We start from the raw sequence: 14253 nt of genomic DNA on the forward strand, positions 1-14253 counted from the left end.
AGAAATGCTCGCGCACGTTATGCCGTACACAATATGAACTATTTAAAGAGATTTAGAGACTTTCAATTAAATACGGAAGTATAATGGAGTAAAACGTACATTTAAACTTGGAGCTTATAAAAAGATCAACAATTTGTTGGACTTATACAGAAAAAAGTTAATACAAGTATCGATAAACTTTTTCATATTGTAGCAAACCTATAACTTTTTCGATCATTCAACAAACTCTCTCAACTTTTGACCGAACGATTTGACACGCCATGCTTGCACAATTTTTGCTGTAACGGAGTCAGCTGCGTCTAGTAAAATTTTTCATTTGTTTTGAAGGTCCAATTCTACTTATTTTTCCACGAATACAAATATGTAAGGATCCTTTACAACGAGGCGACAGACGGGTGGATGTCCAGTTATTCACCGAGTAATATATAGGTACACACCCATTTCCCGTACATCCGGCTGTAAAGAATTACGGCAAACAGCTTATAACTCCCGACTGCTCTCCGGTGTACCACGAGTACTTCCGGTACTCTTCCGGCGGACCCGTTCAGCTTTCTCTTGATTCCATCTTGGGCGGAATCTGCTTTGTTTTACGGTCCTATTCGTTACTATCCTACAGGTTTTTGAATCGCGTAACTCACAACCGGATCTTTGCACAAAAGCTGCTTCAACTGGTTTTCAAATAAAATAGTTAACGTGAACGAAAGAATACACTTGTATCGTTCGCTTCATCATGCTATTAGAAATTTTACACGACTCTAAATCTAACTTCGATTGTGAATAGATACCCCGTCAAGCGCCTAAATTAGTGTACATGGTGTAATTAATTGTAACAAGAACCACAGAACTCTTTAACGTGAGATTAATTTTTAACATCAGAAATATGGAACATAAGTTCAATTTTAAAAATATGTCATGTGTAATCGCTCGTTTTACAGATTTGTTTCATCGGCTGGTTCTTCTCAGCGGTTCCGCCCTAAGCCCCTGGGCAGCAGTACACGAGCCGGACGATTTGAGGGTGAAAGTCGGGGAACAATTCGAATGTGCAGTTGAAACCGAAGCCGACATCGCCGATTGCCTTCGCGAAGTTCCCTTACAAAATCTAATGGAAGTAGAACTACCCGAAACAAGGTATAATAATTAGTAGCTACATGCCACTCATTCTCATCATGTGAACGGGTTCCGGAAGAATTAATTGAGTTGAAATGGTGCTATTCGTTGTTTAAAAATATTTTCGGTTTTATGCTAGGTTCATGCCGCGGATTGGTCCAGGATTACCGATCGACGTGAACAGTCCTGACCCAAGCCACGACATGGAGAGAGACAGCGGTAGTTTTGTGACGATACCACTGATTCTCGGCGTTACGACGGCCGAGAGTTACCTCGACTTCAACGCGAACGATATTCAGTATGGCTTCGAGGAGGAGCAGAGAAACCGAGTGCTCCGAACGTTCGTCCGCAACGCGTACGTCTACCACTTGAACGAGATATTCTCGGCTGTGAGGAACGAGTATACGGACTGGGACAAGCCTGTCCTACACCCAATTAACATACGAGACTCGACGATGGAGGCACTGAGTGACGGTCACACCGTGGCTCCGCTGATGAGGGTTGCGTTTTATCACGCGAGGAGGGGTGCCAAGACTTTTTTCTACCATTTCAACTATCAGACGAAAGACAGCGATTACCTGCAGGCAAGATAAACCACAGGATCTGGATAATAACATTGCGTCGATGCTGAAAGCCATATAAGTAGATTGTACCAAAAGTGTATACGAAACATTTTATAATATTAATTTTTTCCAGCGACTGGGAAGCGTGAGGGGCGAGGATATACCCTACGTTTTTGGACTCCCACTCGTATCCGGAGGTACCTTTTTCCCCCAGAACTACAGCCGCCAGGATCAGGGCGTCGCCGAGGCTGTTCTTACATTTTTTTCAAACTTTGCCAAAACCGGAAACCCCAACGAACCGCGAAACGTCGACTCCGTAGATTATGGAACGGTCAAAGAGAAGACCAGGTTTCGAGGTCTGACATGGGAGCAGTACGAAACCGGATCGCAACAGTATCTTACGATAGGTAAAAGTGAACCGCGCTAATCCATTATCAATTATGATTCTTCTCTCCCACCGTTACTCCATCGTTCATTTGCGGTCTATGATTACTGATTAGATGTATACAATTGTATAAATAGAATCAAGTCGAAAATATGTTACACGTTGAAAAAAAAATCATAATTTTATCAGCTCTCAAACCGAAAATGAAGAGCCACTATCGGGGACATAAAATGGCGGTCTGGCTAAACCTGATACCACAGTTACACCAACCTGGAGATGACGACGTGACAATGCGGCATCATCATTTCCGCGAGAGAGGAGACCACCTCTACGCGGGTGCGTATAATATTTCAGTAAATATTATTTGCCGTGCAAATAAAGTCTAAACTCGAAAACTAATACGACGACGTTAAATTTATATCAGGACCAGTGCGCGACGAGTGGCACACACCGATACTTCTTCCCGGCAACACGGTGACGACGTCTCTGTCGACGACCGAGTGCAGCTCAACCATTGGCGAAGACGCGACCTCCGAGATCGGGTCACCGTCTAGTGGCGTAATAGACGGCGAGGAGAGAGTCAGAGAGAGACACGACGAGACGGAGCTTCTCCAGAGACTGGCGTCTCGCCACTACTACAGCACAACAACTGCCCTGGCGATAACCGTCGGGGTTGGATGCATCCTTTTGATACTGAACATGATGATATTTGCTGGTATTTACTATCAGAGAGATAGAGAGAAAAAAAGAGCGGCTAGCGAGTGCACCCCGAACGGCCATCAAGAGTCGGTACCGATGACGACGCGGCCCTCCTCGCGCGACTCAAACGAGGACACAAGGTCCGAGGAGCCTCCACCCTCGTACACAACCCTGGCACGCTCCAGTCCCCCGCCACCCTCGTCTACTATGCCAGAGCAGCGGCTTCTTCGGGACGAAAGTCTCAGAAAAAACGTGAAGATCGTTAAGGAGCATGGAACTCATCCCCAGAAGGATCCTGTGCCACCTAAACCACCCACGAGGACGACCAGCTCTTTGACCACTACCGGCATTAAGAAAAGAGTTCAGATTCAAGAGATATCTGTATAGCATTAGGGGTTGCCCTCCGCGGAGGGCAACTCCAGCTGTTCCGTAAAACGTGTTACTTTTGTGGAATCACGATTTTAACAGAGGCTTCGTTTCCTGCACCCCTGCACGCCTACGCGGGAAAATTTGCGTGAAAACCCGTTAGCACTGGGTTGTATTATATCCATGGGGAACGGAATTTTTCGCGAGTGTTACAGACTACAGACTTCAAAGTGAATTATACAGTGTATAAAACGGATTTAGACTCTTTAGAGCAAGCAGTTAAGATGATAAAAAAAAATTGTCTGTTTCGTGACAGACTTGAGATGTCACATATTTGTTAATAATAGACACCGAAATCATACGTGATTATATATGATATTTATGCGAAAGAAAAGTGTATAATAGTCTTTTCCCTCCCAGTTCAAAGCCATATTGATCATGAGCTGTACGCGATATATAAACTATAAAGCGTAACTCCGTTAAATTTATTCTAAAATAATACGGTTGATATTGCTGTAATTTAGAAGCGTAGCGTTTATTCTACTGTATCTGGAAAATTATCACCATTGGTCGGGGAAACTGCGTATTGTATACGTATCACCCAAATATGTATCTGTACTTCGAAGTATAATGAAACTATTACAAAAGATTGTGAAACCAGAGTTGGCATCATAGCTCGGCACTTCATGTATTTAGTCGAGCCGACGTGTATTATGAATTACACACGAATCGCTCGTCAAAATTGAATTTAAAAAAATTGTACCTATGCATACGACTGGAATAAAATATCATTCGATTTGTAAATTTCACGGTAGTTCATACGGCAATATTGTAATTAATAAATACCAATTTATAATTATGTGCAATATGACTTTATACACATAAAATATGTTCATTCCAAGTATTTGCAGAAAAGTTCTACAAGAATGTCATCCTAGCCTTTGGCGGCTTACGTATACCAGTTATAACTTATTTAGTCTACGAAGTGGTCAGAACTAACTTTTTTTTTTTGCAATCACACCATGTTTACTTTTCCAAAATAAGTATATCGGTTAAATCGTTCGAGATTTAACGCAACAAGTAGCAACAGTCATGTTCATAAATATACCGAGATCTCGAATCATCTCATGCTCTCCCCATGAATAATTCGTTAAGAAGTCGCTAACGGTAACGAATCAGATTCTTGAGTTTAACGTCAAAGATAATGCCCGTTTGTTAAAGAAGAACCGGAATCTCAAACTGTTGGGCGCTTTTACGGGCACGTAAGTTACCACGACTCAATATCAGGTAAATATGTCAGGCCAAGAGCCACAAGATATAGCGCCAAGAGGTAGTCGGATCAAAGACGAATATAGCGACGGACGGTAATGCGAATGTAAGAATGCATGGGTATGTGACGCAGATGAGGGAAAGCCCCACCCGCCTTGTTACAGTAACCTTTATTGGCCGTTGGATGGCTGTTTTTTAGTGACCGTAAGCGCAACCATCTTGATCTAAAGCGAAGTCTGTGACTACAGGCTCTTGAATCAATATGTTCGCCTGATACCAAGTTGGTATTTGCTACGTCAAATTGCGCCCGAAATGTCTTGTGAAAACTGACGTTGGTAATAGGATTTTTCACGAACGATACCAGTAGTGTCGCCATCGCTGACTTGTAAAATGCATACCGTTGACTCGGCAATCGTCAATCAAAATAGTCTTGAACCATTCTTTTTCATTTACAATTAATTGTACATTTACAAATTATAGACAGAATCAGCTAAGTGCTAACAGATTTGATACACGACGCACAGTAATTTTAGCTCTAATTGAACGACGTTGTTCCTATGTATACTATGCCAACCACTCATCAATTACAATTTGTTGATCCTGATCGTTCGGTTTTTTATCCGATTCAAAATGTTATCTGAAGCATGCATATTGATTTGATAGTACAAAACATGACGTTTTCAATAATCAAACTTGTAAACTTGAAAATTAGTCCGGAAGGTCAAAAGTCATCAGGTCAAGGACCTGGACAGCCAGAACTATGGACCGCTTGTCATGGAGGTCAAGGTCCACCAGGTGGAGGACCTTAACAGCCAGAACTACGAAACATTAGTCCTGAAAGTCAAAAGTCACCAAGTCGAAAACCTGGACAACCAAATAGCAGTTTAAAAATCATGCAACCTACCCATGCTGCGTCGCAATGATCTCTGCACGGGATATGTAATTACTGCGAGATGTTTCACCGTCGTTGGAGGTTCTACAGGAAGTGCACCAGTCAAATCAACTGGAATAAAATTTGAATGTTTTACTCACTTTACACACGTATTATCCGTTGAGATTTGGCAACGCTGTATGGATTATCCGAAGAACTAAAAGGATATGGTGACCAGTTGACCACTGAAATTTATTGTAATTCAGTGATGGTGACGCTAACTTAACATCAACCAAGCTATCCATATGTGCGACGTTGCCAAATCTCTTTTTTCGAAATAAAATTATCAATGTCTCATTTAAAAAGTATTTTTATTCCCAAATTTTTACACATATCATTGACTCAACCCTTCCTTAAAAAATATTGTGAGTTTTGCTCGAGTTTAATTTTTTATTATCTCGTCAGAAGACCAAAACTTTTGGAAGGTTGCCAATCTCCATAAGATGCAATGTTGATCGAATCGAGAAACTGGTAATTTTAGTTTACAAGCACTCGGCTCTGAAGTTGTGAATCGCTGTGAAACTTCAGAAACAGCATTCAGGAGATCAAGCTTAATCAATATACAAAATTTCAACAAATTTGAAATTTTTATTCTTGTACCACTAGAATGACTAGAACCTCCTTATAAGCTTATATTCAGTTATTATTATTAGTATACAGCTCTCAACATATTCAGTGAATTCTTTGCGCGTGAAAGTACATTTTGCTACAATTTGGAATAGGAAATCCACGTTTTATAATCAGTATAAAAACAGTTGTACCCATACATATCAATCCATGAATAAATTATCGTTACAACCGCGCATCAGTCGGAACCTATGATAATTTCGTGTTGATATCCGTTTAAAATTACTCACAGCAGTTCTGCAAACATATTGCAACTTTGCGTTACAGATTAATCTACCTTGACATCCGCTACACAGGTGGGATGAAAACTTTGAAAAAGGTTCACCATTGTATTGCAGATTGCTATATTTTTCAACATTAAAAAGAAGATAACCCGCCGCGGCTGGATTCAGAATCTGAGCAACAAGTGACAGTATGGCGTCTCGACCCTCGATTGTTTCCCTAGTAACAATTTCGTTAGACGCGGATAGAAACATACAGAAAATGTTGCAAAAACCGTAAAGAAACAGATAGAAAACTGATTCTGTGTCTGTCTCCATATTGTTTTTGACACAATTTCTTTGCGTATCTCTCTCTGCGTCCAGCGGAATGTTTACCAGGGTTGTCAGTTATGTTTACATTTACAATTTGCTGCAGAGATCAGAGCGATGTCCACATCACCAGATGTCACTTTGATGAAACAGATATTGATTAATACTAAAATTTCAAGAATTTTATTCAAAATTATGAGTGGATGTTACAACTGCATCTAATATTGATTGTAACTGCTATGCGACGTACCATAAAAATTGTTCATGTATTGTTTCGTATTTGAATAGAGAATTAGAATGTTGTTGATATTTAAACTCACAGTCAGCTTATGTCCAATATTTTGTGTTGATAATGTGATCAAAGCGTAGCTTTCGCGAGTTCAGTCGAGTTAATTAAAATCGCGGTATCGTCACGCACCGACGTCGAGTTTGAAACTGGTAATACTTAGGCCAAACTCCGAACTCGTTGAAAGTAATAAGTGGTAAGAAGTTGACGACCAATCACGATAGAGCTAAGCCCTCGTATCGAGCTCTCGTGGAAGGTCTTCTATGTGGTGGCGACATCTATGCCAATTTTAACAACTACGTGAAACCGCTACTATATCAACACTCTGATCTGTACCATCTGTACTATACACAGTGTATCACATGACGTAGGTTCATTCCTTTGAACGAACGCTACGCATTACATTAGACATTATACCGGTGTTAAATGTCACATACATCAGCTGTTCTCAAGTTTTTAATGCTATCAGCCTTCGTTCGAAATATCCGTCTATTAGGGTGCAGTACAATGAATAATATCTCTGGAATACACTCGGTTGCTTACGTTACAGTACCGTCCAACGAAGTTGCGAAAAATATTTCTCGGTAATATTGATCTCGATTATTTACCACTGAATTCACTTTTACCATGCTCAATGTTGTATTATTTCTTATCCAACATCGTTTTTCTTTGTATAGCGGACTCGTCAAAAATAAATTAGCTGCCTGCGTCAATATCATACCCCAAATCACTTCAATGTACGTACAACACTGCAATAAAATAATACTATCTCTTAATTTTTTTGTTTTGCATTCAGTCAGCTGTTAGTAGTGTCCGTTTTATAATTTTACCGAGAAATGAATGTAACTCAATATTATTTGTATAAATTTCAGATATGAGTGGAAAGACGAAATTAACGAAGATCAAGAACTGCTGTTGGTAAGAATTTTTTATTAAAAAATAGCAATACCCATGCCCCGTTTCATTCTTCGATCATCGACAACAAACCCCTAAACATTTTGGCTTCAAAAATAATTAATTGCAATTACCAATAATCTCTAATATTTCTCAATGTAATTTGCAGATGATTAAAACCAGAACTGAAATTGTCGATGCATTGACCAAATTCGTCAAGTAAGTAATTCGTGATAAATGACGTAGTATTCAAAGTTTGAATTATCGATTTCCTCATTTCAAAATTTCTTTTACAGAGAAAATCATCCTTATGAAGTTTGCGAAGTCATATCTTTACCCGTAAGTATGAGGTTCCCATAGTTATCGTTATCTAAATCATTTATCCTGTTCGTTATGATACTCAGTTTTGAAGATTTGTTCACGGATGATTTACATATATTAATTGCATGCAAAATAGAGACTATTTATTCTTTCTTAATCAAACAAAATAAGAGAGAATTATTAAACTAAAATAATCAATGTTGCAGATTCACAATGGAAACAAACAGTACTTAGATTGGATTAGCGAAACTGTCCCTACAATTGCCCAGAGAGAATCTGATAAAAATTCTTAACGTATTGTTAGGCACCTGGGATTAAACGTGGGTAATATAAGGATGGTAAAATAAATTGGATTAAATTTGTTTGTGTGTGAAAAAATAAAGATTCGTTTATTATCGGCTCAGCAATTGATTAATATTTCATCATTCGCTATTCAGCATATTCTATAAACTGTCCTATTATGTATTTATTAAGACTTAAGCTTCACGATCAGACGTAATAAACTCTGGTCCAAGTAATAAGAAAATATTTGCCAGATCAGAGATCGAATATTAATGAGTTATTAATTATTATGGGAGTTCTCCACTGACTCAATCGGTAAGATGAAATATTTGTTCGACAGTAGCAACGATAGTAAGGGTAATATAGGTAATTAATCTATGATTTAGTCTGCACATTAACTAGAACTTCGAATTAAATGTTATCGATGTCTGGTTAAAGATTATAATCGATATCTAGTAATATCGTGGTGCGAAACGGTTTCTGGTTGTCATACATTTATATACAAATGAGAAAAAATGAAATAAACGAAGAAAATCGAATCAGTTAAAAAACCACGGCAATTTTCCATTAAAAGTATCGCATGTATCGTCAGTAACGGAATTTAAAGTATTAGCAATTGTTTTAAGTAATCACGACTCCGGTGAATTGTCAAGACATTATTCGTCAATTTTTTGCAATGTCGTTTAAAGAACCTTTTGTTATCTTCCGGCCTGATAACCTGGGTACAGTGAAAGCAGTACAGAAGCTAATGTTTCATTTTCTATCATTCGGTAATTACTCTCAAGAGGGTGACGACAAGATGGACACGAATATACTCCCGCAGAAAAACTACGTTTCAAACAGCTGAAACAAATGTTGTGAGCACAAGGTGTGGTTACAGGACGATAAACGATCTCTTGACAACAAACGCACATAAATCTGTAAAGCAAGAAGTTGACGAATTAGATTACAATTTGAATATTAATGTAGAATATTTGAACATGTTAGAAAATATGATCAATTGGACCTACCTTTCGGAAACACGTCGTAAGAACGGAACTTTTCCTTCAGGCAAAACTGTCCGACACTCATCCCAAAGTTTTGTGTTTACTTCATCTTTCCTTATCAGATCAAACAGGTCTTTTTCTAGCCTGTAGCCCTCCCTCTTTTGTCGCTTTTCAGCAGGTATCTCCTCGTCAGAAGTACAAGGGTTACTTTCTTTTAGAGCACCACGCTTACTGCGTTTTTTTCCATCTGCCTTTTTGGTTGCTTCCAAGTAACCATCCGGATAAAGCATTTCTAAACCTAGAGCATCTATGCGGCGTTTGCCTTCTCGAGTCCAAGGAGCAGGTGCAGGATCATCCCTTCGTAGAACATATCGCCATACACTGAATCCACTTTTACCTTTTTGTGGATAATATTTAACCACTTTGTATATGCCATCATACCTGGAAAGGATAATCAAAATTTTTTTACTAAATCAAAATCCTAAAAGACATCGTTTTATTTTATCTATGTTATCGAAACGCACCTATTACCATCCACTGGCGCGTATTTACTGTGTTTAGCAAGCTTGTAATTGCGTACAACTCTAACAGGAATTCCACCTCTCCAATCTTTAGCTTCAGCACCGTCTATGTTGTTTAACTTCGCGTTACAGTTCAAGGCCAAAGCTTTGTTCATCCGTGTTAATGTCTGATCACAGCTCTGCTCAGCAGTTCTTTTGTTTCCTTTACAAGTTTTTTCAATTATTATACAACTAAACAATGATTGTCACTTATGGTACAAGAAGTTTCAATTGAATAGTACCTGAGAGATCTCGACCACCTGAGCCTGTGTAAAGAAACTCGTCCCCATTATCAATGTCATCCTCATAACCACCTGATAGAACAAGCGAGTAGGCACAGTCTGTTTCTCGCCCATGAATCCCAGCTACATGTGGCCTATGTACTCCTGCTTCAGATGCCTAGTAATAAATTTAACCCTCATATTTGTTTTGGTTCATATGGCGTCACATCAATCAAATTTTTTAAGAGCAAAATGATTTTTACCTGCAATCTAAATTTCCAACAAGTACCAACTTCTACTCCAGGTACAGGTCCTCGGTGATTGGGAGGTACTAAAGTGCATTCTCTAGTTCTTCCGACACATGCCATTCCTTTTCCCCAATCACGTTTTCCATCCTGCTCGCCTCCTATTGCTTTTGATTTTTTTTTGCTCTGCTTTAGTTTATCTCCAGCCTAAAAGAGGATGGAAAGTTGAAAAGAAATTGAAAAGATTGTAAATTGCAATAACGGACATCAGAAATATACATCATTTTTAATTTCAAAGTATTTAGTAATCTCACAAGCTGTTTACCTTGACTATTTCATTTTCATCATTTTTACATTCTGGGCAGTACCATTCATCCTCAGTAGGAATACTAGTTAAAGGTGGGTTCAAACAGCCAAGATGATAGGCACAATCACATTCGTCGCATAATAAAAGCAGATGAGCATCTTCTTTACCCGAGCAAACACGACAGCCACATTCCCGACAGTCTCTACCTGGATTATCCATACAGCTTGCGCAATAAGCTGGAATTCTACGCCTCGTTCCGCTGTTTGGGACCTGTTCATTTTCTTCCTGAGTACGATCACGAATTAACTTTGGTTCCTCTATCGCAAAAATTTCACCTTTTGGATTCACTCTACGATCTTCAAGAGGCAGCCGATCTCTGTAGATAGTAAAAAATGTATTCTGGATAAGCAGCACAATTTTTTATGAGATTACGATTTTCTGTAACATCTTTGATGTAAAATATATAATTACCTTCCTACATACAATGTGCCAGTTAACTGTTCTACTGTTCTAGTCTTATGTATCTTGACAATCTTCAAATCATACCAATAACCAATTTCCCTGGGTAATTCAATATTGTAATTAATCATGACACGTTGGCCAATTTCCAAATCACCAAAATCTATTAATCTATGTGCACGAGGTCTGATATGTTTTTCATCGACGTCAAAAGCATCTCCATCCTCTTCTGCATCCCACTTCACTCGGTATACTAAATTATTTTCTCTCTTTAGTATTTGGGTTATATTAGCCTCAAACCAAGCCCCGTAAACCAGATCCATGCAGTCTATGGAGTCCCCAACTTTATAGTATCGACTTTCAGCCTCAACAGCATTGTCTTCAATTTCTTCTTTATCATCGGTGTTTTCATTCTCGCTATAGCTATCTGTGGATTTTTCTTCAGACGATTCGTCAGCAACAGCTTTTACCATCAATTGTATAACGTCGTTTAAATTAACATTGTAGTCGAAAAGTTTGTAGCCATTTTCTAGCTGTTTGCCACGATAAAATAGTCGCTGATATTCTGGCTGCACCAGCATCTCCTTTGCAACCATAGCCTGAGAAAAAATTATTGCAACAGGTGTCGGGAACATGAAGCTTCGATTAAGATTAAATTTAAAAAAGCCTCAGTAATGTATTCATTTGATATCGCGCTAACATTGTTAATTAGGTCGCATTCGTTTGAGATATTTGCCAAATTAAATAAATACAGCTGCTTATCTCAAGCTCCGGCTTGATAATGGACTGATAAAATTACTCTCCGCATTTGGATGACCTATTCATTTGAAATTTAACGGCTTTTCTAACACCTGGTGACTTTAGTTAATAAGCGAACAACCTGGATTACTACGAGTCGTGAACTATAATTGGAATATTATGATCAACCATATTCGCAGCCTTATGCAGCTCTTGAAAAGTTTGGAATCGAGAAATAAATATCAACTCAGACCACATCCCTTTGTTCTTTAGCAAAATTTGTGAAAGTTTCCGAGTGAGGTTACCTTGTTCCTGATATTTATCACTGGCTAAGTACGCGTGGCAATATAGATAATACTCGTTTGTTGGTTAAGAATCATTATTGTCATAATATTATTGTGGTTTTTTTTATTACCTTGAATTCATCGACAGTCGTTAGTTTCGAAATGTTTAAAACGACATTTCTCTCGCCGTTAATACTTCTCACTTGAACATACATTTTTTCGAAATAATTTTCAACAAAAATTTGGTGCAAAAAAAACAACGGTCACGAACCGGATTCATTAGTTCATGTTTACTTAGTTCGGAGAAAATAAAAAAAAACACCCCGTTAAAACGTGTTGACAGTATACCAACCAAGCAGAGCTCGATGCAGGCATAGACTAAAGGAATTTGCCCCGCGGTCCCCTCTCCCTGTTAGCCGACGCTATGACACGTTCAACGGCCTAACGGTCGCCATTATGAATACCGGAAATTTGGCGGGAAAATCTTTGTTCCTCGACCACCTGCCCCTCAAGGCTCATTCGCATGAAAGCTGGTAGGTGTAGTGACGTCAGCCTAGTTACCAAGCCTTCGCCACGCACAGCAATGCAAATTATATCATAGACACGAAGTTTGTGATTAAATAACTTCATATTCGAAACACCTTCTCTTCGCTGAAGCTTCAATTAGATGATCTGAACCCATTTGAATTGAGATTGCCCTGGATTAATACGAATGACTCCGAATTGCCAAATCGAACTGAAGGTTCTTTTGCGCTGATCGGATTGATGAACAAAATGTTAATTCCTCAAAAATGAGTTTAACGAAATAGATTCGTGTAGAGTATGAAACTGAATGAAGATAAAGAAACATCGTGAACGATAATTGTTACCATTCGATGAACAGAGACTAAACAACTCTAGCATGTACAGCTATCGGTGAGAAAGGTACGTACAATTTATGATACACGCTCTCAAAACGAACCACACAGAGTTCAGAAATAAATCGAATAAGGCGTTAAGGATATTCCTTCAATTCACGATTTAACTCATTTTTTACGATTCTTCAAATGTAAACATGGTTGGTATTCACAATTATTAATATTATCGTTCTGACCATATTATGAACAAATAATAGGTATACCCGCATGCTCATAATCTGCGAAAATCCAAATTCCAAACTAGACAAGTATTCACTATATTACACGAAACGCCGTGAAAATATACCGTAAATACCTGTTGAAACGGACCCTTCCAAACCGTACGGGCATTGCCTGCACAAACACATGTACAATTTTTACCTGAGCCGAGCGTAAAACACAAATGCTGCTCACCCAAAAGTTGTGTACGTGTTGGCGCAGATGTGACCATATGGCTTAGAAGGGTGTGTTTCAACGATATTCACGACACGCTATAGTCATGATCTACCTAAAAGAAATTCATGAAGTTACGTACAGACTTGACATATTTGCGTGTAACGGGCTATTCCGCGTCAACCGGATCAGTCATCTCTCAGATATTTTTTTAATTTGGCATGTGGATTGTGTGGGGGGAGTTAGATTTTTGTGCCAAAGCGCGAATCTCATAATGCAAAATTCGATTTTTTATTAACAATAACAAATTAGACTCCCATTTTTTTCAAAAATTCATAAGTTTGGCAAAAAATTAGATACAATATATTTTTTTTTTCAAATTACGCGGAAAGCTCCATAGAATTGGAAAAAAAAATACGAAATGGTAAAAAAAAGTTGTTATCAATTGTTTATTTAACAATTAATTTTTCAAAGATTTTTAAAGCAGTGACTGAGACGATTAAAAATTTTTTTTAAAATTCTGACATGTTCCTTGAACTGTACTACAACCTGTGAATTAATTCCAGAGGGGTGTTTTTCTTCGTTTTCGAGTAAAAAATCATTAAAGGTGTCGATACGCATGAAATTGCGGCGCGCCGAGTCTCTACGTAATGGCGGGCGGCCGGTTGCCGTCCACCGCTACCCCGCGGTGGCGTCGCAGCGTTATTTTAGAGTCATTTTTACGATGTGGACATGATTGGAGAATCTGAAAAAAATACTGTACCTTCACAAGGCCTGCGCAAAGCGATAAGTGAAGTTTCAAGAATGTGTTTTTATTTTAAAATAAGTAGCAAGTTATGTAATTATTATCATTTATGTGCACTCTCATGGTGTGTAACCGTTATTTTGAATCTCTGTAATAAAA

At 38.6% G+C, this 14253-nt stretch overlaps 3 protein-coding genes across 7 annotated transcripts in view; 2 read left to right on the forward strand and 1 right to left on the reverse strand.

Moving 5' to 3' along the window:
* Positions 1-3970, forward strand: part of LOC124175436 (neuroligin-4, X-linked-like) — a 30203-nt gene extending 26233 nt beyond the window's left edge. For all 4 annotated transcript variants that reach the window (XM_046555688.1, XM_046555690.1, XM_046555689.1 and 1 more), the window contains 5 exons: positions 936-1128; positions 1247-1691; positions 1804-2077; positions 2245-2391; positions 2480-3970. In XM_046555688.1, the coding sequence (XP_046411644.1) occupies positions 936-1128; positions 1247-1691; positions 1804-2077; positions 2245-2391; positions 2480-3141 (1721 nt within the window). In that variant the 3' untranslated portion in view covers positions 3142-3970. The remainder of the gene's footprint in view (positions 1-935; positions 1129-1246; positions 1692-1803; positions 2078-2244; positions 2392-2479) is intronic.
* Positions 3971-7073: 3103 nt separating this feature from the next.
* Positions 7074-8385, forward strand: LOC124175452 (divalent-cation tolerance protein CutA). Of its 2 annotated transcripts, none has more exons than XM_046555721.1 (6): positions 7074-7347; positions 7441-7500; positions 7636-7681; positions 7827-7876; positions 7954-8007; positions 8185-8385. In XM_046555721.1, the coding sequence occupies exons 1-6, from the start codon at positions 7190-7192 to the stop codon at positions 8210-8212; spliced, it is 396 nt and encodes a 131-aa protein (XP_046411677.1). In that variant the 5' UTR covers positions 7074-7189; the 3' UTR covers positions 8213-8385. The 2 variants fall into 2 exon arrangements, with proteins under 2 accessions (XP_046411677.1, XP_046411676.1); XM_046555720.1 differs by having other exon boundaries at positions 7077-7347; positions 7954-7996.
* A 557-nt stretch (positions 8386-8942) lies between these two features.
* Positions 8943-12473, reverse strand: LOC124175451 (E3 ubiquitin-protein ligase UHRF1-like). The gene is made up of 8 exons (XM_046555719.1): positions 12192-12473; positions 11051-11637; positions 10598-10955; positions 10291-10479; positions 10049-10205; positions 9771-9969; positions 9271-9687; positions 8943-9178 (listed from the first exon to the last, which is right to left on the reverse strand). Exons 1-8 carry the CDS (start codon positions 12273-12275, stop codon positions 8959-8961), a joined length of 2211 nt encoding a protein of 736 aa, XP_046411675.1. The 5' UTR covers positions 12276-12473; the 3' UTR covers positions 8943-8958.
* Positions 12474-14253: the final 1780 nt, after the last annotated feature.

This window comes from Neodiprion fabricii, chromosome 2, assembly GCF_021155785.1.
Source record: "Neodiprion fabricii isolate iyNeoFabr1 chromosome 2, iyNeoFabr1.1, whole genome shotgun sequence".
NCBI classification, from domain to species: Eukaryota; Metazoa; Arthropoda; class Insecta; order Hymenoptera; family Diprionidae; genus Neodiprion; species Neodiprion fabricii.

Bases quoted from the DNA above. Each gene is read 5' to 3' on its own strand.
- LOC124175452 (XM_046555720.1), top strand. From the start codon at position 7,190: ATGTCACATACATCAGCTGTTCTCAAGTTTTTAATGCTATCAGCCTTC. The intron at 7,348-7,440 runs GTAATATTGATC...TTCTTTGTATAG, and splicing joins GTTGCGAAAAATATTTCTCG to CGGACTCGTCAAAAATAAAT. The intron at 7,997-8,184 runs GTAAGTATGAGG...TCAATGTTGCAG, and splicing joins GCGAAGTCATATCTTTACCC to ATTCACAATGGAAACAAACA.
- LOC124175451 (XM_046555719.1), bottom strand. From the start codon at position 12,275: ATGTATGTTCAAGTGAGAAGTATTAACGGCGAGAGAAATGTCGTTTTA. The intron at 10,206-10,290 runs GTAAAAATCATT...ATTTATTACTAG, and splicing joins GTTGGAAATTTAGATTGCAG to GCATCTGAAGCAGGAGTACA. The intron at 9,688-9,770 runs GTGCGTTTCGAT...TATCCTTTCCAG, and splicing joins GCGCCAGTGGATGGTAATAG to GTATGATGGCATATACAAAG.